Here is a 22812-nt window from a genome sequence, read left to right as displayed (position 1 = left end):
CAAACATAAATATGAAAGTCCGCAATTTGATATTTTGGCAGCAATCTTTTATCACTGGTTTACAGATATTTACGCAAAAATGTGCTCTTTCCAAGACAAAAAATATAAGAGTTGTAAAAATTGTATATCTGTGAGTGTACAGCTTTAACTGTCCATTTAAAATTGGCCAGTACAAATTTACTTTGATATTAGTATAATACTGTTATATATTTATAAATCAATATAAAAACAATATTCTAAGATCTAAATTGATAATAACTTTAAAAATGAAAAAAACGAATGAAGAAACATAAGTTCAAAATATGCAAATAAGCTGCACACTCACAGATTTACGGTTTTGACAGCTGTTCTATTTTTTTTGTCTTAAATGAGCAAATTTCTACATTCTTTTTTGCAAATCAGACTGCTGACAAAAGATTAGATCGCAGATTTGTAGATTTCTGTTCGAAAATTAATGTAATGGCATTCAACATCAGTTCTTGAACTTAAATAAGAAAGTATGCAGTCTTATGACACTATTTTTCATGCATTTTCGCATAAATTGGCTCTTTCCAAGCCAAAAAATAAAGAAGTTCACTTCAATCTGTGAAAGTGCAGCTTTAAGTCAATCTTAATCTTAGGGTCATACATCATTGACTAAATTCACTCTATTGGTCAGTTAGCTGTACATATTATTCTCGATATATGAAAAAAAAAACACAAAAAATAGATTCAAGAATAAAAGAAATATGCATCCTTAAATATATATTGCATATAAACAATTGATTATCTATTATACTTTTTAGTTAACCTGAGTTACAATGTTTTATCTATAATTGTTGCCATTTATATTTAATAGTTATATAATTATCATGTCTATCAAACAAACCAAAAAAATGTCATTAAATATTTGAGATAAGCACAGGCTGACACAAGAACTAAATATTTAAGTCACAGTTGACAAGGCAAACAGTTCCTACCATGATATATATATATATATATTTATACACATGTATGTCAATAATTCTCGAAAATTGTTCCACCGCCCCCCCCCCCTCCCCCATCATGAATCTGCAACGCGTTCAGTAAAGATGTTTGCGGCGAACGTTTGCTGTTTGGTTTCCCGCTTAACGTATATGCGCTGCGTTGCAACAGAGATACAAAACAAAACGTTTGCGAGCGTTTTGTAAACGCTCGCCTGACTGAACGCACTGCTGATATCCTGGCCTCAGAACACTCTTTACATATCCCTCTTCCTCCTCTCTTTAAAATGATCCTCTTTTTGCCATTACTCTGTCCTCTCCATTGAAGTTAGCCTGCAATTTAAGAAAGGAAAATTTTAATTTCACACAAAAATGGCACTTGTTTATACCAGCACATTTGGCATATGACAAGAGCACCACCTGCGGGTTCTAAACGCTCGTCTGATTATATCCTTTTATTGTAAATTTATTTCATATTGTACATTTGAAAGTGAATATTCCAATGTTTAAAAGTGATAGCTCTGATAGTTTGCTTGTAAGCCGCCTTCTAAGCACATTATTTTATTAAACTTAAAATAATAAGACTATAGTCCATAAATACTAAAATATCCCCCATCCTCCCCATTCCCTTCCAAATGAGTTTGATATATTGAAGGCATAATCCTTTCATTTTCTATGAAGAAGCTTAGTGTCCATTTCTCGAAATCAACCAAAATTCACGTTTTTTACCCTAAAAACAGGTGAGACTCAATATCTTTAGGGTATAATGTGAAGAAGGGTATAAGATGTACAAGTTCCCCAAGTTTCAAAGTGACAACTTTGATAGTTTTCATGTAACTGACCTGAACGCAAAACTAAACCCCAAGGCAAGGATAACAATCAAGTGATGACAATTGCTGCTTGTCATTTTTTTCAATAATGTATGAATTTAACAGTGTTTATTAAAGGGACTAGACACCAGATGATACAATTGCAAAAAAATAGATAACTGTCAAAAACTTACATACAATTGATATACTAGTGTATAACTTGTAATCTTACTTTAATAGCTATATAACATTGCTTAAGACACAGCTTTTGCACATATTGCCGATATGAAACTTTCTGGGGTGTGTTTACCACATATAATATCCCAGTAAGTTTAAAAAAGCATCAGTATATTTACCTGTATTCATAAATGGATATAATATAAACTTGGAAAACTTAATTCACTATTTTTACACAATGAAACCCAAATGAGATAGTCAAATGATTGCTCTGTTTATTTTAATCATGTAAAATTATTTATTATATACCCATCATTTATCCACACGTAATACATATCGCAAAATACAGTAGTCTGTATTCCACTCTAGTGCACTACAGCCGTTTTCAACTCTTGTGACGTCACGTCATAACAACTTTACAAGTGTCATTGCGTGATGTTAAAATGATGTCATAAAACAAAATAATGTGTCCTTAAAGGGACTGAGTCACAGATTTGCACCAAAAAAAGTTTTTTCTGTAACGAATCTCAGGACAATTATCTAATAGAATGTGTTACACTTTGATGTCATAATTGTAAAAAAACGTACCAAAATATAAAAAAAAAAATTGTGTCGGAGAACGGGTCAAACCCACGTCGCAAAAATTAAAGTCCAACTTCACGTGATAACACCTTCTAGCCAATCACGCATGATTGAATGAATTCTACCTTGAACACATACCCAGTAATCTTTTTTAATGGAAAAATACTAAGTAACTGCTAAACTTAAATAAATTGTAAACTATGTGGTACTTCAATTAGTACGTTTAAATGCATTGTACACATCGATGCCTAGTTTATGTCATTTTTCGACAATTTGTTTTTTTTCGCTATTTCATCATCTGTGAGACAGACCCTTTAAAATGACATTTATTATGAAAACATGTGGCTTTTAAGTGATGTAACAAGTAAATTAGTAATGTATATATAATAAAAGGGTTATTAGTATGGCGTTTTGATCCGGGAGGCTTGTGCCTTGTGAAATCCGAATCTGCAAAAATCCACTCAAGTTAAATACAACCTCCCGGATCAAAACACAGTACTAATAACCCTTTAGTATTATCAGCCTTCTAAATGATCACATCGACAGTTCTAAGGCTTATTTTAAAGAAATACTGTACTTGCCAACCTGGTGTCTAGTCCCTTTAAGTTTATGGCTACATTGTACACAAATAAAGTAGGTATGTTGCATGAACATAATCTTCAATAAAAAAGCCTATTCAAAATATATTGTTGAATACTTCAATAATGTTTCAAATCTAATGGAAATCAGCCAACTTGAGGTAGTCATTCTTTTTTGAGACATTAACAAAATAAAAAGACAATAAAAAAAAGTCATATGCTCATTGACTTAAAGAATCCATGATAGCAAATTGATTGTTTAGTTTTATTCAATTACATAATTTAATCAATGACGTTCTAATGAGTAGGTCATATTTATGGAATAAGACAAATAACTATATCTTATACATGTGTATGTCAAAACTTTGCATTCATATATACATACCATTCAACTTTGTCTTTGGTGTTTGTTGCATTTGCAAGTCTAGAAGAAGATGATGATGCTGGTGTTCTTAAAGAGTGTGTTGCTGGTGTTCTTGTAGTTCGAGTAGTTTTATTCGGGTAGCTGTTGTTGCTGATGTTTGTGTTTAGGATGAATTTGTTCTTGAAGCCGATGTTTTTGTAGTTGTCCCTGCAGGAAGTGTTGATGTTCTGGGGTTGAAGTTGTTGTTCTTGAAGATGGGGTTGGTGTTCATGTTCTAGTAATCAGAGTTGTTCATAAATCTGGAGTTGCTTTTGTTTGTTTTTGTCAGAAGTATTGTAGTTCTTATACGCAGGGTTGTTCTTGTAAATTAAGTTGTTGTGTCAGGGGTTGTTTCAGGATCCCACTCAAATATGTCGAAGGCCTTAAAAATAAGAGAATGTGAAGCTGTGACAAGTTTTTTTAAATGACAAAAAAGTTTCACATTTTAATTATATTTTTTCTTATTAAATTTAAGTTAACATTTTATGCTAAAGTTTAGAATGTTACAGAATATATATATATATATCCCTCCTTAGTTGAACCACCACTTGAAAGATTAAAACTAAAATTGTCACTATCAAGATGTGTTTTATTACCCCCAATTAACCCCCTAATTCACTCCATTTGTTAGGTTTAGAAGTGTTACTATGGAGACCTTTAAAGCCAATATTTTTAAACTAGTATTTTGCTTCAAACACTTTCAACAGAACCTACCATAAATCAAGAGTTGAAGTGGGCCCTGGGCCCCTGACAGCCAAGAAAGAACTTTACATTTGCAGGGCTTGTGATTATTTTGATCACTGATATGATAACATGGACATAATAAGGCCTATACAAATCTTTGTTTACACCCATCTGAATTAATTTTTTTCTTCCTATTTTTTTTTTTTTGCGTTTTGATCAAAATGGGTTTTTTCAGAGACCAAAAATAATACCCTGATACAGGTCAGTTTGCTAAAGAATTATGGTCGTCCAAAAAAAAGTAATGCCTACCTATCTACCCTTTTTTGGGGGGATGTTAGTAGAAACTAAGAATATTTGTTTCGCCTAATCAAGGATTTAATTTGAAGACAGTTTTGCTGCATACTGTATATATTTTTTACTTTATTACATTGCATTGTGTGGGAGTAGGATTTGATATATTGGTGCAAGGTATTTTGATTACTTTGAAATCATTAATGTTCGTGGGCATGAAATTTCGTGGTTTGCCGAAAAAAAACAATTTCGTGGGTACTTGAATTCGTGGATTTTCATTTTTGAAAAAAAAAATAAATCGAAGATGCGATCGTCCTAGATCGTCTGCATAATATCCACGCGCTGGCCCGTGATTTCCGTCTTCTACGTCACTCGGTTTATGACATTCGCTAATGTGGTACGACATGCCAATTAGTGCATATACCCATGTCAGTTATCGATTTAATTGGGAATAAAGGTAATAAAAGAAGATGTACCCTGATCATAAATACAGATAGGGGAAGCCATTGAATGCCAATTAAGAATTTTGCAAATTGTGAAAACACCGAAAAGGTGCGTTTATTGTCACGTTCGGTGCTTAGTAACCTTCAATGTATTAGTAATCGATTAATTATTTCATTAAATAAAAAAATCGAGTACAGCCACTCATCACGCACATCTTGTAAACTTGGATATTTTCATTAACAGCACACGTTTTAACACGTGCTTATAACTGTCATTTGCTGCATAAAACACATTTAATTGATTTGGTTCATTATTTGTTAAAGGCAGTTATAATATATTAACAGAATAATGATCGTAAGTTATACAGTGAGACAGGTTTTAACACTGTATACTGCGACCTCTGTAAATAATATACTAGTGTATGTACGTAACAAGGCAATTGAAAAAGTGAATGAAGGATTTATATTTCGTGGGATCTTGAATTCGTGGATCACCCAACCCACGAAAACCACGAACATTAATGCCCCACGAACATTAATGATTTCACAGTATAACAATTCCAGGAAGTTTATCAAAATGCTAATCTTTATGCAAGATGTGTCATGTTTTGTGTCATTATTTTGCTTATAATTCACTTTTATATTCAATAATATATTGATAAATTTGTATCAATGTAAAAGTTTAATTTTTATTACAAGCAAATGAGGAAAATCAAAATAGTTCCTCAGTTGGTAAGATCCATCTACATTTCAGCTCCGCCCCTTTCACTGGACTTGACATTGCCCCTTTCATTGTTTTTGACATCTGATTGGCTGAGTTAAAATTGCCTTTTAATGTTCTTTATGAATGACAGTTTTATACAGGGAAAGCCTGGTTAATGTGACAATCATTATTCTGAAAATGGTGCTATAAATATGATTATAATAGGCTTATAATTTATTTAAGATAATAAACATAATCTGCAGTTATGCACTTTAATTGATCAAAATACATGTTCCTTAATTATGCTTAAAATATAAATCCTTATAATATTGGAAGAGATACATGACTGTCAATTTAGAATTGAACTTCAATTTCATAGCATTTCACAGAATTGATTAAAATAATTGCTTATGGTCATGTTGATTTATAGGCTAATAGCAAAGAGGGAAAAAAATAAGAAATATATATAATCATATGGAAAGGAAAAATTGAGGTGAATTTTATGTGAATATCTTAAATGTATAATTCTCCATTTTGCTAAAGTGGCTAATTGTTATTTAATTCAGATGTTTTTTTGTTTTTTTTTGTACATTTTATTTTGGCATTTTGATATTATTTCAAGGATATTCTGGATATGCAATTTTAATGTATTTTGTTTGATTAAAAAATTAGTTTCTTTTTGTGTAAGAAAAGCCAGACAAAACTATAATTATTGTTATTATATGCAATTGTTTAAACCTGGGAGTAAGATAACATATTATTGGTCCCAGTTTAAACATAATTTTGCTTTAAGTGTTTATTCATTAATTTTTACCAGCTGTCTTTGTACAGTGCACTTAAAGCTGCACTCTCACAGATTGAACGTTTTGACAACTTTTTATTGTTTGCCTTGGAACCAGCCAATTTTTGCAAAAATCCATGGAACCAGTTATATAAATAAAACTTCCCCTGCGAAAATGATGGCCAATAACCATGGACTACCATGGACTACCATGGTAGTTCATGGTCATATGACCATGGACTACCATGGACTACCATGTTACGTCAAATGGCCGCCCCACGGTATCACACCATGGTAGACCATGGTATTATACCATGGTAGACCATGGTTTGATACCATGGTAGACCATGGTAGACCATGGTAGCACACCATGGTAGACCATGGTCATAAACCATGGGGCGGCCATTTGACGTTACATGGTATACGATGATATATCATGAACTACCATGATATATCATGAACTACCATGGTATATGACCATGAACTACCATGGTAAACCATGAACTACCATGGTAGACCATGGTCACATACCATGGTAGACCATGGTCACATACCATGGTAGACCATGGTCACATAAATAGGATTGACAACAAACTTAACAAAGATCAAAATCAGTGAAATGGAATTGTATTGATTAAAATATGTTTATGGCGTCATCTAGTTTAGCATGCCGAGTACTGTATTCTGTTGATATCCCATTTACATGTATATGAGAAGGAAAAAAAATGTCTTATTTCTCTGCAATAGCTAACAACTTGTGCCAAACTTTGACTAGAACAAAATTATAGTATATATATATATATATATATATATATATATATATATATATATATATATATATATATATATATATATATATATATATATATATATATATATATATATTTAGTATGATATAGGCCTCAAACTGTCCATTATGTAAAATATTGGAGCGTCTTCGGCGGCGGCACATAGCGCCGAAGACCCTCCAATATTTTGCATAATGGACAGTTGAGGCTTATTAATTATCTATTACAGAATAAAACATTTTTAACAAAAAGATCAAACCCGAAATGCATTTTAGGAACAGATCTTGAACAATTGTTCCTACAATATAGTTCTTAAACTGAAACTGTTACATTTCAGGAACTTGAATTGTTCCTGCACACTTAAAGAGTAGTAAAAGTACAGTTCTTGAACAGTTCAAGAACAATTCATGCACATTTCTTAAATAGTAGTAAAAGTACAGTTCTTGAACAGTTCAAGAACAATTCATGCACATTTCTTAAAATGTTCTTATCATTTTCTAGTGGTTCTTGTACACGTTAAGAATAGATCAAGTACGGATCTAGAAATGTTCTTGCATGGATTAAAATCTTGAAATCTACCCAGTACATTCCTGACTAACAATTGTGATAACAATTGTTAAACGATAACGTTTTAGGAACAAATCTTGAACAATTGTTACATTATAACTTTCTTGTTTTAAATGTCAACCACTATTATGAAAGAAATAGTCAACAAGAAAATTGAAAACACTTTCTTATAAGCTCCAGTTTTAGGTAACCAATTTCAATTCTTCATGAAAAGTAGATTACTTTTCTTAACTGCTTCTGTTTTACCACAATGAACATTTTTTTCATTTATGATTATGTATTAAAGTTACAAGTATTGCTCACATTTTACTGCGCTTATGCTGTATGAACGCAGTAGGGTAAAAAAAGCAAATGACCCAAGATGCTCTAACATGCTTTATGAAATTTGCTCACATGCCCTACTGCGCTCTTACAGCATAGACGCAAGTAAAACTGTTATCTCTCCTAAATTATATCATTATATTTTTCAAACATGTACTTTTAACCAATGTGCATAAAAACATGGATAAAAAATTCAAACTAACACAGTTGATAAAGTTATTGTATTTAAGAAAAAAAAGTATGCACCTGTACATTAATGGTTCTTAAAGGTAATTCTGGAGTTTAAATGCATAGTTATTAATGACTTAATTTTTTGCATCAGCGCGCCAAACTCAGTTTTGTATTTACTGATAAAAGTTAGTCATACAGTTGTTATTTTGATTCTAGAACGACAGCGTATTAATTGATTCGCATTTATCATTTTCCATGTATCGAGCTTCTTTAGTCCAGCAAATTACTTATCCATGTCAGTGACGTCAAGCGTTTGATGAGAATAAGATGAACTATTCATGAATGACAATTTGGACAAATCATGTTCATGAACTCCCACTAAGTTCATGAACTCCTGCTTAGTAAATGAACTTGACAGTTCATGAACATTATTTTTTCAAAATGTCATTCATGAACTAAATTCATGAATAGTTAATGTCATTCGACACAGGGTGATAATTTCATCATTACTACCCATCCATTTATAACAGTTTTAATTTCTTATGACGCATATAAACACAATTAGTAAGAAACCATTGAATTGCTCATTTCAGTCCTTGACATTTACATCTAGTCTCTGTACCCAGGTCCCTTTTCCTTATACGATGATGAAACGCATCTGCGAAAAGATTTTTTGCAGTCATTCTTTGCATGATTGTTTTTGTTGAAGTGGTCTTTTCTAAAATCTGGAAGCCTTTCGTTGTCTGAGACTTTGACATCCATCTTCCAACCTGAAAAATATTTCTTTTATTTATTTGTACTGCCAACATTTTCAAATAACTAACGGCCAGTTGGTTATCAAATCAGTGCGAATTAAGATTTCAATGTTGCAGGTATATAAATTAATGATAGCTTATTTAATTCTTTCGAACCAAAGAGCTCAAATTTATTGAGTCTGATTTTTTTTTAAAGATTCTCATTAGTGTTTGTCTGTTACATATAAAATCCACTCCACACATCCAACCATATTGTTTCCAAAACCAGAATGAAAATCTTACCATTTGCTTTAAAAAATAGTCTACTCACTGATGGATTTGACAATTTACGGCTTTGAATGTTTTTCTCCTTCACTGGTTGATTCTTTTGAGGACTGATGATTTATTTGTTAGCTCCTTTGGGTTGGCTAAAATAGACGAAACAACATTTCAGACACTTAACCATAATTTGCTTGCATAGTGGTTATTTAAAAGGTCAAGGGTTGGCAGCGATGCAAAAGTCCATTGAAGGACCAAAATTTAAAAATGTTAAAAAAATCAATTTCTTCTTAGTTTTGAGGTTCAATATTTAACAAGCATGATTCATACCCATTTATCCATTGCAACATGAGGAGCTGTAATTAGGATTTGAGCATATTTTATGATATAAGATTTTATCAGATTTCAAATCAAAAAGCTATATTGTCTTTAAACAAAAAGAGTATATTTGTGACTGAGTCGAAGTTATTGAAACTGTCCAATCAAAAATGTCTTTGTTTTGATTGCAGCTATATTTAAAAAGATATTAACATATTTGTAACCCGGAAATGATCTCTCATCCACTACTTTTCATTATTAACCTGAAGAACTTTTTATTTTATTTGACAAGATATAATAACGAACTCACAACATTGTTAAATAGGTAGTCTGGAGCATTTTGACATGAAAACAAAGTGATAATGGCAACAGACATTTTAGAATAAATGTGAAAGTTTTTTTTATAAAAAATATTAATATTCTATTGTAAAATTTGTTAACTCCCTACTAACATGTCGCCAAAAATATATGTTTCACTCCCCTAAAAGATCGTTCCTCAAAACAATAAAAACTTTTTTAAAGGTTTTAGTTTTTGACCTTCCCCACCCACTTTTGCATCGCTGCCGGCCCATTACAATTGATCCTTTTTCTCGACAAAAATAGCTTACCAACGTTAAGAAACAAATTTAAAAGCTGCTTTAATATATATATATAAATTAAGTATTAGCTGAACGCTAGTCAAAAACAAGAATTTAACTGTGTTTCTACACAAACGTATTTCGTATGTTTGTCGCGAAAATGTATTACAACAAAACATATTTGCTCATTACTTCAAAATGTTGCTATGTTATTTTAAACAATAATATTAGCGTAAAAGATCGTTATAAACGTTACTGAATTATACTCCTTACATCGCTTGAACTTACCTTAAATAAACGAAACAAGACATCAGTTTATTTGGCGCATTATTTCGACAAAAATGGCGGGTGTTCGAAACTATCTCCGCCAGTGAAGAGCGTTTCGTCTTAAATGCGTAACATTCGGAGCTCCTCGGCCATTTTATCGAAAACAACCTCGGATGTATTTGGATGGTTTACACACTCAAAAAGTGGTACGTTTAAGTCCGCTGCAAGTAGATCGCGTAGTAATTTTATTTAGCAGTTAAACTTTGTGACTTAACTCTTGGGATTCTTCATTATGTTTGCTTTAATACAATTCAATGACAATAAATTTAAACTTAGATCAATAAATACAGCTCTAAAACACTACATTTAACTAATGATATAATTCAAAATTTTACGAACTACTTCAACAGATGTACCGGCATACATCCGAGGTTGTTTTCGATAAAATGGCCGAGGAGTTCCGAATGAAATGCGTAACCGTTAGAATATAGTTATATAGCTACGTTAGAATATGGCTATAGTATTTTGTAAATATTATATTTAACCGGTTTAACAACTAATTAACCAGTGTTGACCACAGGTGCTTGTCACATTGCCTGGATACAGTAATTTTATATAAAATAAAATATTTATTTTATATTTTTTTTATTTTTAATTTTTTTTTTTGACAAGATAGTGAATATATGTCATTTTAAAAAATATTCCACATTTTTCATGAAAAAAAGTTACTAATAACTTGACAAAATCTTGACAAAAAATAAATAAAAAAATCTATTAAAAAAAAATATATAAAAAATATAAATTACTGTATCCAGGCAATGTGACCAGCAATCCATGGCACCTTACATGATACATATGATATATGTGGTGCTTTAATTAAAATAAATTTAATTTTAATGTTCATGTTATTTTGATATGGAATTTTCTTTACGTTTGTTATTTTTTTATTTATAATCTTTGGGTTATAACTGGGCCAAATGTGTTACACTAAATGCACCAGCCAGTTGTAACCACAGCTACCTCAACTTCCTGCCTGTTGCTGATGCAACTACTTGTTTTTGTACAAGTTTTCTTTCAAAGACACATTTTAAGAACTTGCCATGTTCATAAGCTGTTCCTATGATGTGCCAAATTGTTTAAAAAGAACATTTCAAGAACATATTAAGAACATAAAAGTTCATAAACTATTCTTTAAATGTGCCAACTTGTCTTTATGAACAGTTCAAGAACATTTTAAGTGCAAACACTATTCATGAACTGTTCTTATATTGTACTAGACTTTAATATAGAACAGTATTAGAACAACAATAGTCTTTAAAAAATTCAAGAACTGTTCTTAAAAAGTATTCTTGAACTGTTCAAGTACAACTGTTCTTAAAAGTGATCAGTTACTGTTCTAGTACAGTTTTGCATAGTTCTTGAACAGTAATTAAACACAAGAACATCATTTCACAGAGGAATGGAGCATAGATGCTCGGTAATGAGCAAATGCTCTATTTCCCACAATGTTTTCAAAGGTTTTCAAATTTGGCATTCTTCCTTTCCAATAGATATTCTTCCTTTCCATCAGATGCTTTCGTTGTGGATGAGTCTAAAATTAGCAGAACAGCTGGTAAAGGGTTAATACTGAAACACAACGTCTGTTGTTGACAAGTTGTGTGTTTACTAAATATCAGTAAAGAATAAGACCACATTTATTAAGTTGCTATTTCTGTTATTTAACAAAATCAACAAATCATTTTTAGACTTATCCAAAGTAAAGAATCAGATAAAAAAGGATGATGGTAGACTATGGTAAGCTGTCACAGTGGCTGACCATGGTCAACCTTGGTGTACCATGGTAGACCATGGTTGAAATGGTGACTCTCGGAGTAAAACTTTTGTACCATGGTCTACTGTGGTTTTTTTTCACGGTACTTGATGGTTGACCTTCAAAAACCATGGTATACCATGGTGATCTTTTTTTGTACCATGGTCGACCATGGTCAAACCATGGTATACCATGGTGATCTTTTTTTGTACCATGGTAGACCATGGTCGACCACGGTCGACCATGGTCGACCGTGGTCCAGGCAATGATTTTCCCACGGTACTTGATGGTTAACCATGATAAAACATGGTTGACCGTCAAAAACTGTCAAAAACCGTGGGGACCATGGTCGACCATGGTCATTATTTCGCCGGGGTACTAACAAAAAATCCAAAAATGATATAATATGCATTTTCCTTAAAAAACATCAATTTTTCAAATAGAAAAATGTGAAAATCTACGATCTGATTTTGTCATCAATCATAAATTTATTTGCAGATAACTAGGCAGAAATTTGCTCTTTCCAAGACAAACAAAAAAAAAGTTGTCAAAATGGTATATATATCTGTGAGAGTGCAGCTTTAATGTCATCTAACACCTAGATTTTAGAGTTATTAACAAGTCTTACTTTTTGTTTTTAATTTTAAGTTTAATTAGGTTATTATAAGGGCCCTTTCCATATCTTGATTAAGATTTTTTTTTTGGAAAAGTTTAATTATGTTCTCTCCTACTATTTTCTAATTGTGGACTTTTTGTTAATAGAGAATTTTATCTTCATTATCTCAACAACAACAGGATCAGAGTGGCATAAATGCAGCCACAGAGACAATTATAAACAAAAGACTTCTAAAATAGACCTGCCACATATGAAAAATTCATATAACTATACATGAAATAGACTTAAATCATACTGGATTTGCAATTGTAATTGTGTTATTTGTTATCGCTGATTTGAAAGGAACACTATTCTTAGAATAAAGGAGTGGAAATCCTGAACAGAAGTCTCTGACTGTTGAAAAAACTACATCAGCCAACCTCAAATACTCTAAGGCTGACCAACAGTAATCTTTCAGTAGGAACTGAAAACATGGAGGCACACTAGGGGCGCTACTGTGCTATTCCCCAGTCATTCAAAGTACCCCCTGTGAACGCGTTAGCGGACTTGCGCCCAATTCTTAGCAAAATATTGTGCATGAGTGTAGACATTAGACATATATATTTAAGAAATATATAATCCAAATGTGAACTTATTTGACAGCTTCAAGGAATGGAGAGAACTCAGCGGATTATTTTGTTTCGCCAAAGCATGTAGGAAAATGAAACCCATTTCATCATAAATTCTGTTTATTGACCAGTCACTTTAATAATAGTAAAATCTTTCAACTAAAAAAAATAATATTAGTATCTGCAATTTCAGAGTACCATCCACTCATGATATATTATCATTCATCATGGTGTAATTAATTAAGTCATTTTGACATCCTACTGTTAGTTTTAAAATAATATACTAAAGTAATAATTACCGGTACATGTACATTACCATGACAGTCATGCCAATGGGACTGACATTATAATTCACCAGTCAATTGTAACCACAGCCCCCCCCCCCCAGGTCCGGGGAGTAGCCGGGACTTTGACTTTTGGTCCAGCCGACCCCGGGTTAAATCCCCGCCCTGCGGGGACGAACTGATGGTTAAACTCCGGCCAAATGCCCCCGCACCCCAGAGACTCTATAAGGTCCAATCTTGGCTTAATTTGGCCCTATGACAAAACCACCGCGGTCACCCGGTTCTGCGGGACCACCTGGAAAGTAAAAACACGGCCCTTTTCTCTGGCTATCCCCGGTATACCCCCGGACCTGAGTGGGGGGGGGGCGTGGATACAATTGACTGGTGCATCCATGGGGAGACTTATTTAGGGATATAACATTGGCATACAATTATATAGTAATTAGTTATCCTGACATGTACTTTACACAGAATCGCTACATGGTGACAGTTACTCTGGGACGGACATTACATTTACATACACTATACTAATAGTATTTCTGACATGAACATTGCAAAGACACACACCAGACACCCTTAGGGTGACTTAATTAGGGACAGACATAACACTGATATACAATACAGTAATTGATTATCCTGATGTGTACTTTACATAGAATCCCTACACGGGGACAGTTAATCAGGGACGGACATTACATTAACACCACTATAGAAATAGTAATTCTGAAATGAACATTGCAAAGACACACACTATGGGGAAAGTTAATCAGGGCCTGCCACACTAAATTGACATACACTATATATGGAATAGTTATTCTGAAATTTATGAACATTGCAAAGACATACCCCATGGGGACAGTTAATAAGGGACGGACATTACATTGACATACACTATAAAAATAGTTATTCTGATATGAAAATTGTAAAGACACACACCATGGGGACAGGGATTTCAGGGATAGACATTTCATTGACATACATTATAGGAATAGTTATTCTGCCATTATCATTGTAACAACAAATGCCATGGGGACAGTTATTCAGGGACGGACATTACATTGATGTATACACTTTTATAAGTACTAGTTATTTTGACATATTAACATTTTAAGACAAGCGCCATGAGGACTGAGTTATTCAGGGACAGATGTTACATTGACTAGACTTAATTGACATACACTATAGTTATAGTTATTCTTACATGAACATTGCAAAGACACACACCATGAGAAGACTTATTTATGGACAGACATCACACTTGACAATAACCATATACTAATAATTATCCTGACATTTACTTTACATAGAATTGAACCATTGGGACAGTTATTCAGGGACAAACATACATTGACTAAATGACATTATACTATAGTAATAGTAATTCTGACATGTACATTGTGATGACACACCCAATGGTGACAGTTATTCAGGGACGGACATAACATTGACACACACTCCAGAAATTGGTATTCTCAAATGTACCTACAAAGAATCTCACCATGGGGACAGTTATTCAGGGACAAGCATTACAATTACATACAATATAGTATAAATAGTTATTCTAAAATGTACTTTATAACAAAAAATGACACTATAGTGACATTTATTCAGGGACGGACATTACATTTGACTTTCAATATATAGTAATAATCATAATAGTCATTCTAAAATGTATGGTTCATTACAAAGACACGTGCCATGGGGTCAGTTATTCAAGTACAAACATTACACTGACATATACTATAGTAAGAGTTATAAGGACATTTAGTACAATGAAGAGATACACCCCATGGCTATTCACGAACAGATATTACATTCATGTATACAACTTACAAATTAATGATTCTGAGGACAGGTACATTGAAAGTAATCACATCTTTGAAACAGTTATTTAGACCAATATAACAGTGACATATACTATAGTTATAGTTATAATTAATGACATTTACATGGAAAAACACACACCATGGATACATTTTTCTGAGGGAAGAATTTTACATCTAACAAGCACAACTATGCTACCAGAAAGTCCAAACAGTAATAAAAATATGTCAAAACATGCACATACGGAGTCAGTCATCCAATTAGACTTTTGAAGGTACAAGCCCGACTTCTAACACTAATGCTTGGCATTAATTTTTTTTATCAAGCCCTACTAAATAAAATTTGGGCTGGTGTCAATTTTGACCATTGCAGTCAGCTAAATATGCCATTAATATATAATAATCATGCGCCAACCCACAGATCATATATAGGCAAAACTGTTGTCTGTGTCATAAGAACCTTACTAAATCTGAAATCTGGGGGCAGATCATGACAGTTTATATTGCATTAGGATGTTGAATGCGCAATTACAGGCAAAAGACTTTCATGAAAAGAATAAATACTTTTAATAATAATGTTGTTTTTTCTCACCGTTTTTTTAGGAGGGTGGGGAGGCCATGAATACCGGAGGCCTTACCTAGGGTTCTTGGGGTACAAGTCTAAAATTATAGACGTGTTATACGGGTTTCTTCCAATCCCTAATGTCTAAACGGGTTTGTGTAAAAAACGGAGGTGTTTGAAAAATATTGAAATTGTATTAAGTGCAGTATTTTATGGTTGAAATTGATCATAAAGGTTTATATATATAATTTACCATACATGTAAAAGAAGTTATTTTGCACAAAACAAGCATTTAATGCATTAAACACATTTACCTTTCTAATAAAATGAAAGTTGACTGACACAGACAACAATTATGCCAAACGGAACAACTCGACACAATCGTAATAAGTCGGCCACCTCCAACAAGCTTCGAGATAGACCGTCAAACTCATAATTATTCGTTGGATACTTATTTTTTGTGTACGGAACTAATATAAAATAACATAATCTGGTAATATTACTTGTTTTTATGATATCTAATGGACGCAATATGCTTTAACCCGGAACAACTACCCACTTTTGGTACAAAACAATTTGTACATTAAGGATTTGCCATATCAAAAATCATAAAAAAATCTGTCAACGTACAATTATTTGGACTACTTGGGGTACGGGATCATTTGGCAGGGATTTGATCGGCAGTTTGTCCCCGCAGGACAAGGATTTTACCCGGGCTTGGCTTGACAGAAAGCCAAAGTCCCCGCTTTTCTCCGGACCTGGGAAGGCTGTGATTACCGGAGGCCTTACCTAGGGTCTTTGGGGTAGGGGATCATTTGGCAGGGATTTTACCGGCAATTCGTCCCTGCAGGACAAGGATTTTACCCGGGCTTGGCTGGACAGAAAGTCAAAGTCCCCTCTATTCTCCGGAACTGGGGAGGCCGTGATTACCCGAGACTGGGTGTATACCGGGGATAGCTGGGGAAAATGGGCCTTTGCCCGGGTTTACCTGGACCGAAAGGGACCCGGGGGGGGGCGGTTACAACTGACTGGTGCATAACCAAGAGTTGTCCTACTTCTTAGCCACAGGTGCAAGTCACATAATCAATAATCGCCTTATATATGGGATAAGTGTATTAAGATATTCTTATTAAAATTGTTTGTGTCAAGTAGATCTACCTGTGTTCTTAGCTGATACCACAGGCGCAAGTCACATAATAAAAAAATCGGCCTATATATGTTTATAAAGATATCTTATTATAGTATATAGCCCATATAGAACATTAAAAAAAGTTTGTGTCAAGTACCTGTGGCTGATACATATTCAACAAGCCACACAAAAATGCAATAGAATAAAATATATATGACTTACCATGGAAGTTAGGGATATATCCATTTTGCAAAACTTAGTGTCATTCAGTCATTCTGATTCATCGTTCTGCAAAGCTCGATGATTTTGTTTATCTTCTATGAAAAACAAAATAATTCGTCTGATACATTCGTAATTTTCCAGCATGATACATGTACCCTGGTATTGATTATTGTAATTGTATGTTTGTGTTAAACCGGTTTAAAGTCAGATTCAAGTACCAATAATTAAACAATTTTAAGCAATATCATCTTTTTAACGTTACAACTCTTTAACGTCACGTATAATTTTCATTCCTGCAGTATTTTTAAAGACGGTTAAAAAAGGAAGATTTAAAAAAAAAAAAAAGGTAACATTACACTATTTCATAAGTTTCGAAATTAGTTAGTTACCTATAATGATATCATTTACATAACTAATATGGTTGTTATAGTAAACATATAAGATACATATGTAGTAACATTTGTTTTTGCTATAAATGAAGTGCAATAATCGCGTTTAAAATCATAAATAGTCAAAACAGGTTTTGCTGGGTTTTTCTCCCGTAAAAAACATTTATAAAATTTCTGTTGTTCTTTAAATAAAAAGCAAGTATTTCAAAATCCTTAAACAAGTGATAATTAACATCATAACAATAATATAATAGCTTAGAAGTGGGTTTTTTACGGATTTTGCATTATCGGTAAAATCTTGGAGTTTTATCCCGCAGGAGAAAAACCCCGTACTGAAAAGCGGGTTTTTTTTGTTTCGCGTTATTTCACTTCCGGTGTCGAAGCATAATGCTCCTTTTGATATAAGATGTTGTTTTGAGCTAAGATAACTTGAATCGTGTATTATTGAAACCCCGCGGGATTTTTCCCCAGCTCTTGAAAAACGGGAGAAAAATCCCGCGGGATAGTGAAAAACCCCGTGTTTTTCTGCGAAAACCCCGCTGGGGCCCGAAGTTGGCGGGTCAATTAGACAAACTTCCAAAAACATTTCGCAAACAAAAAACACCAAAATCATACCTTAATGAAGCCTTCTAACTAAATTATAGGCCAGTATTCGATTACAGCGTATTTAAAGGCTACTTGAGTTTGCGAAATCTAGGATTTGCAAACACAAATTGGAGGTCGTTAAATTATGTATCATGCAAACAAACGTCTCTTATATTAAAAAACAACTAAAAGAATAATTCTATGAATATTTAAAACACTGTATGTTATAATTAGACGATTTTGTTACATTTAGTCGTTGCATCGTGCTTACAGAAGTATAGCTACATTACGTATTTGTGTTGTCTCAATTCCATTCCATCGTGTTTTGAGTTTTTATGATGAAATTGTCCGATACTATTTCAGACCATACTGACCGACGGTCCAAGTAAATCCCCATCTATGAAAAGACCTGGTGAGTACATTTTTTTGTGAAAAAAGTAATACTATCTGGAAATATATTTCATACATTATCAGCACCTTAGTGTATTGTGTACTGATTTTTCTTTTCAAGTTTTGATTATTCCATTTTAGGTCAACGCCAAAAACCAGTAACCTTTGAAAGAGAATCACCGTCTTCAAAAACGTATGTACATTCAGACAAATCCATTTATATCCATAATTATGTTTAAAGGCTTGCATTCCCTTATTGTTATTTTTTCTTGGGGAAAGAGCATTATTACACAAGACTATGAGAAGGGTGACCCAGATCTTGCAGAAGGGGAATAATACTTATAACAAAATATTCACAATTGTTGCTTAATCGAATAATAAATTTACATGATTTACCAAAACATATGTAAAAACCAATTTGGGTCTCAAAAAGGAAAGTCAATTATAGACTGTTTTTATATTACAATCAATAATTTATAAAGTTCTTAATTCAGGTGACAAATTGTATGCTGCGTTCGTCGACTATGAATGTTGTTTTGATTCCATTGAAAGAAATTTGTTGTGGCATAATTTGGTGTCTGAAAATATCCACAGCCGCATGGTGACTGCTTTACTGTAACTCAGTAAAATCGTGTGTACGTCTTAAGAAACCCTTCTTCGAACTAAGAATAAGGGTAAAACAGCAGTTTTCCGATGATATCTTTTCCTTTTATTTTTACGCCGACGACCAAGTCGGATTTGCAAAGTCATCCCAGTCGTTTCATTCAATGTTAACAGACATAGAAAACTATTGCAACACTTGGGGGCTCAAAATAAACACAAATTAAACAAAAGTAATGATATTTGAAAAGGGCGACTTACCAAAAATAATTATATGGGGAAACGCTGGAACTAGTTAAAACGTTTAAATATCTTGGTTTTAATATATACCAAAATGGACAGTTGTACCGAAACCAAAAATCAGTTGCTCAGCATGCATGAAATGCACTAAATAGACTATTTTTGAGTTGATTTACTTATAAATCAAAAGCTGAAGTTATTTTACTTCCTAGTTTCATCGATTCTTCATTTTGGGAATGAAGTTATTGGCTCGCACCCGTGCCCGGATTTGGAATTAATTCATACCAAAATGCTAAGAAAGTTATTAAATGTTAAAAAAATCAACTAACAGGTCCGCATTATATGGTGAACCGTTGATAATTATCTGTAAACTCCGAATGCTTTAATATTGACCTAAAACACTTAAATCTGACAAAAATTAACTTATTCGCCGATCTTATACAATGCTTAAATGTGACTCGGATGATATTATTACATATGGTAGCAACAACTGGGCTCACTAACTTAAAAATATCCTACAAGATCATGGTTTAGAGTAATTTGGACTAACCAAAACGAGATAAATTTTCCAATATCGAAAATAAAACAGCGATTAATTGATATGTATTATTTATCATAGTATGCCGATATAAATAAATCTCGTAAATTAGAGTCATATTGTATGTTTAAACAAACCTTCGTGTTAGAAAATTATATAGACAATGTTTCTGTCTTAAAATATAGAGTCGTTTTAATTTTTTTAGAGTGTCTGCACATACAATAGCAATAGAGACTGGGAGGTATGATAGTACACCAAGAAACGAACGTCTTTGTAAAGTCTGTTGAATGACAGCTGAAGAAACAGAATTTCACTTTCTGCTTTAATGCCCTGTAAACAGGGACCTAAGAAAAAACAAGTTTCAACCTTACTTTTGTAGATGGCCTACATTAAATGATTTTGAAAAACATCTCCTCCAAATGAAAAAGTCAAATGAATATTGCGAAATACATATTTTTTGAAACGAAATTGAGAAGTGAAATTTTGCCAACAACTTAATATATTCAGTTAAATATTTAACCTGAAGGTATACCTTCGTCTGCCTTTTTGTACTGTTTTATTGAAATAATATACATGTATGTAATAACATCTCATGCATATGTTTTTATACAAAACATCCCTTTGTTAAGTTATGTTCACCACTTTTCATATGTTATTTATCATTATTATACCTCACTTTTGTCTACAATGGTAAAATCCCATTACCCGAAAAAGAGATATTTTGACTATCAGAAACATTTTCAATCTTTTTGACACGTGACCAAGCGAAAATTCACTGTCAGGTCATGTGACCGCAGTGATATTTTGAATGTCATATAAGGGCAAATAACTGCCTCAATATTTTCGCTAAATCATGACGTACTTGCCTCCTTTATACACATACAGCAGTGACGTCCTTATTCAATGTGTACACAAACACATCAGACGACAGGAACTGTCAGTTTTTTAAGGAATTTTAATAAACATAATTAATGGTGGAATTTTGTTCTAGACATAGTATTTTTTTAAGTTATATTTTGTTTACCTTGTTAAACTTGTTTAATTAAATGAATTAAAAACATTTTAAAACTTTTTATGTACTTAATTTTGTTTGGTATAATAAAATAAATATCATATGGCAGCATGTGTGACATTGATATTGTCAACCCTCGAAACAGAATGTCAACTTCGGCTTACGCCTCGGGTGACATTCTGCTCACGGGTTGACAATATCAATGTCACACATGCTGCCATATAATATTTATATACGAATAAAAACTTTTTTAATTTAAAGCCGAAATAAACATATTTTATTTTATTGAATTGTATTGTTTTTAGCATAATTTTGCGCTTGTTTTATATTCCCACATGTTTAAATAATCCCTAGTTTTTATCGTACTCATAGAAAAACAAATTATCATATTAAACACGTATCACATGCCAATTTATGTTATATAATACAAATCAGACAAAGTTTTATAAAGTGTTTTGTCTATTACTTCATCATAAAATAATATCAAATGAGAAAGATTGCAAAACGGAATAAGTGACTTATTTTCTAAACTTGAGTGCATTGTTTTTTTGTGCTTCCCAATGTTTCGTCGTTGCATCAATTTTCATTTATTCCATCAAATAGCCCATTATCCCTTAAACAGACCTAGCTCCAGTGGTTAGACGATGCTTTATAATTGGGCGTGTCCAAGTTACACTTCGCTCTGGCCAGGGTGTTCCGTCACTCCGGTTACGGAGTACAGGTTTACTTTGTCACCGTATTTACCTCTCCCCTTGTGGATGAGGCAACTCAGTTGTTTCGGGAGTAAAGTTGTACCCGCTTCCACAAGATAATGACGCCAATGAATGTTTTATGTTGTTTTGGAGTAAAGGCAATAAATATAAGCAGCAAATGTCAACATCAGATATATACAGTAGAAGTTTCCAGCTTTGCAATGGATGGTAAAGGAGCTTCCATTCCTCGGAAACGACGTTGTCCGGGGCAGTTCTAACTGGGTTTATCGGCCGGGGTCTTCCGACGTAGGAGACATTATTTGTCCTATTGGCTGGGCGTAGCTCTTGGAATGTCCGACCAACATTTACTCCGAATTCCAACACCTGTATAAGCTGGTTATGCCTGCTCCATACCCCTTGGCGCCTACTGGTCCGCGCGTGTTTGCCTGTGCCCCAGGCTTCATCCAGGAGGGTTATATACCTATTTTTCCGTTTTCAATATCGGAGTCGTCCTTCAACAGATCTTTTGTCAAGCAATCTGCAATCTGAAACATGTCGTTACTTGTAATGTGAATGGGTCGCTTTCCTTTAATTAGGAATTGTGCGTAGTTTGTTGGTTTTCTCATGTTTGTACATGCCTCACATGTCGTGAATACCTGCTCACGTGATCTGTAAGCGTGTTAATGTCCTTGCATCTGAACTGGAACAGCAGACAGTGGAACGGGACCTGGTTTATAGGTATGTGCTCCTTCAGGATATGCGCACGAACCAATCATAATTCCGTGCGAGTTTACCCTTGGTTCGTTTAACCCCCATATATCCGGCAGTGACTGGTTCATTGGCTCCTCTAATATTCTCCTCCCTAAATAGGCGTTG

General features: G+C 33.3%; 1 protein-coding gene and 1 long non-coding RNA gene across 2 annotated transcripts in view; one reads left to right on the top strand and one right to left on the bottom strand.

Annotated features, from left to right (window-relative positions):
* LOC128245468 (guanylate-binding protein 1-like) overlaps positions 1 to 22812 on the top strand; it is a 60233-nt gene that overhangs the window by 6458 nt on the left and 30963 nt on the right. Inside the window, exons 3-4 of the mRNA XM_052963644.1 lie at positions 18828 to 18876; positions 18996 to 19047. Coding sequence (XP_052819604.1) covers positions 18828 to 18876; positions 18996 to 19047 — 101 coding nt within the window. The remainder of the gene's footprint in view (positions 1 to 18827; positions 18877 to 18995; positions 19048 to 22812) is intronic.
* LOC128245469 (uncharacterized) lies at positions 1044 to 17612 on the bottom strand. The gene is made up of 3 exons (XR_008263154.1): positions 17491 to 17612; positions 3494 to 3893; positions 1044 to 1295 (listed from the first exon to the last, which is right to left on the bottom strand). It is a non-coding gene; the product is annotated as an uncharacterized LOC128245469 (long non-coding RNA).

The sequence above is a fragment of the Mya arenaria genome, chromosome 9, assembly GCF_026914265.1.
Source record: "Mya arenaria isolate MELC-2E11 chromosome 9, ASM2691426v1".
NCBI lineage: Eukaryota > Metazoa > Mollusca > Bivalvia > Myida > Myidae > Mya > Mya arenaria.
Note: the sequence above shows the minus strand (reverse complement) of the source record. Positions and strands in the feature narration are given on the sequence as shown.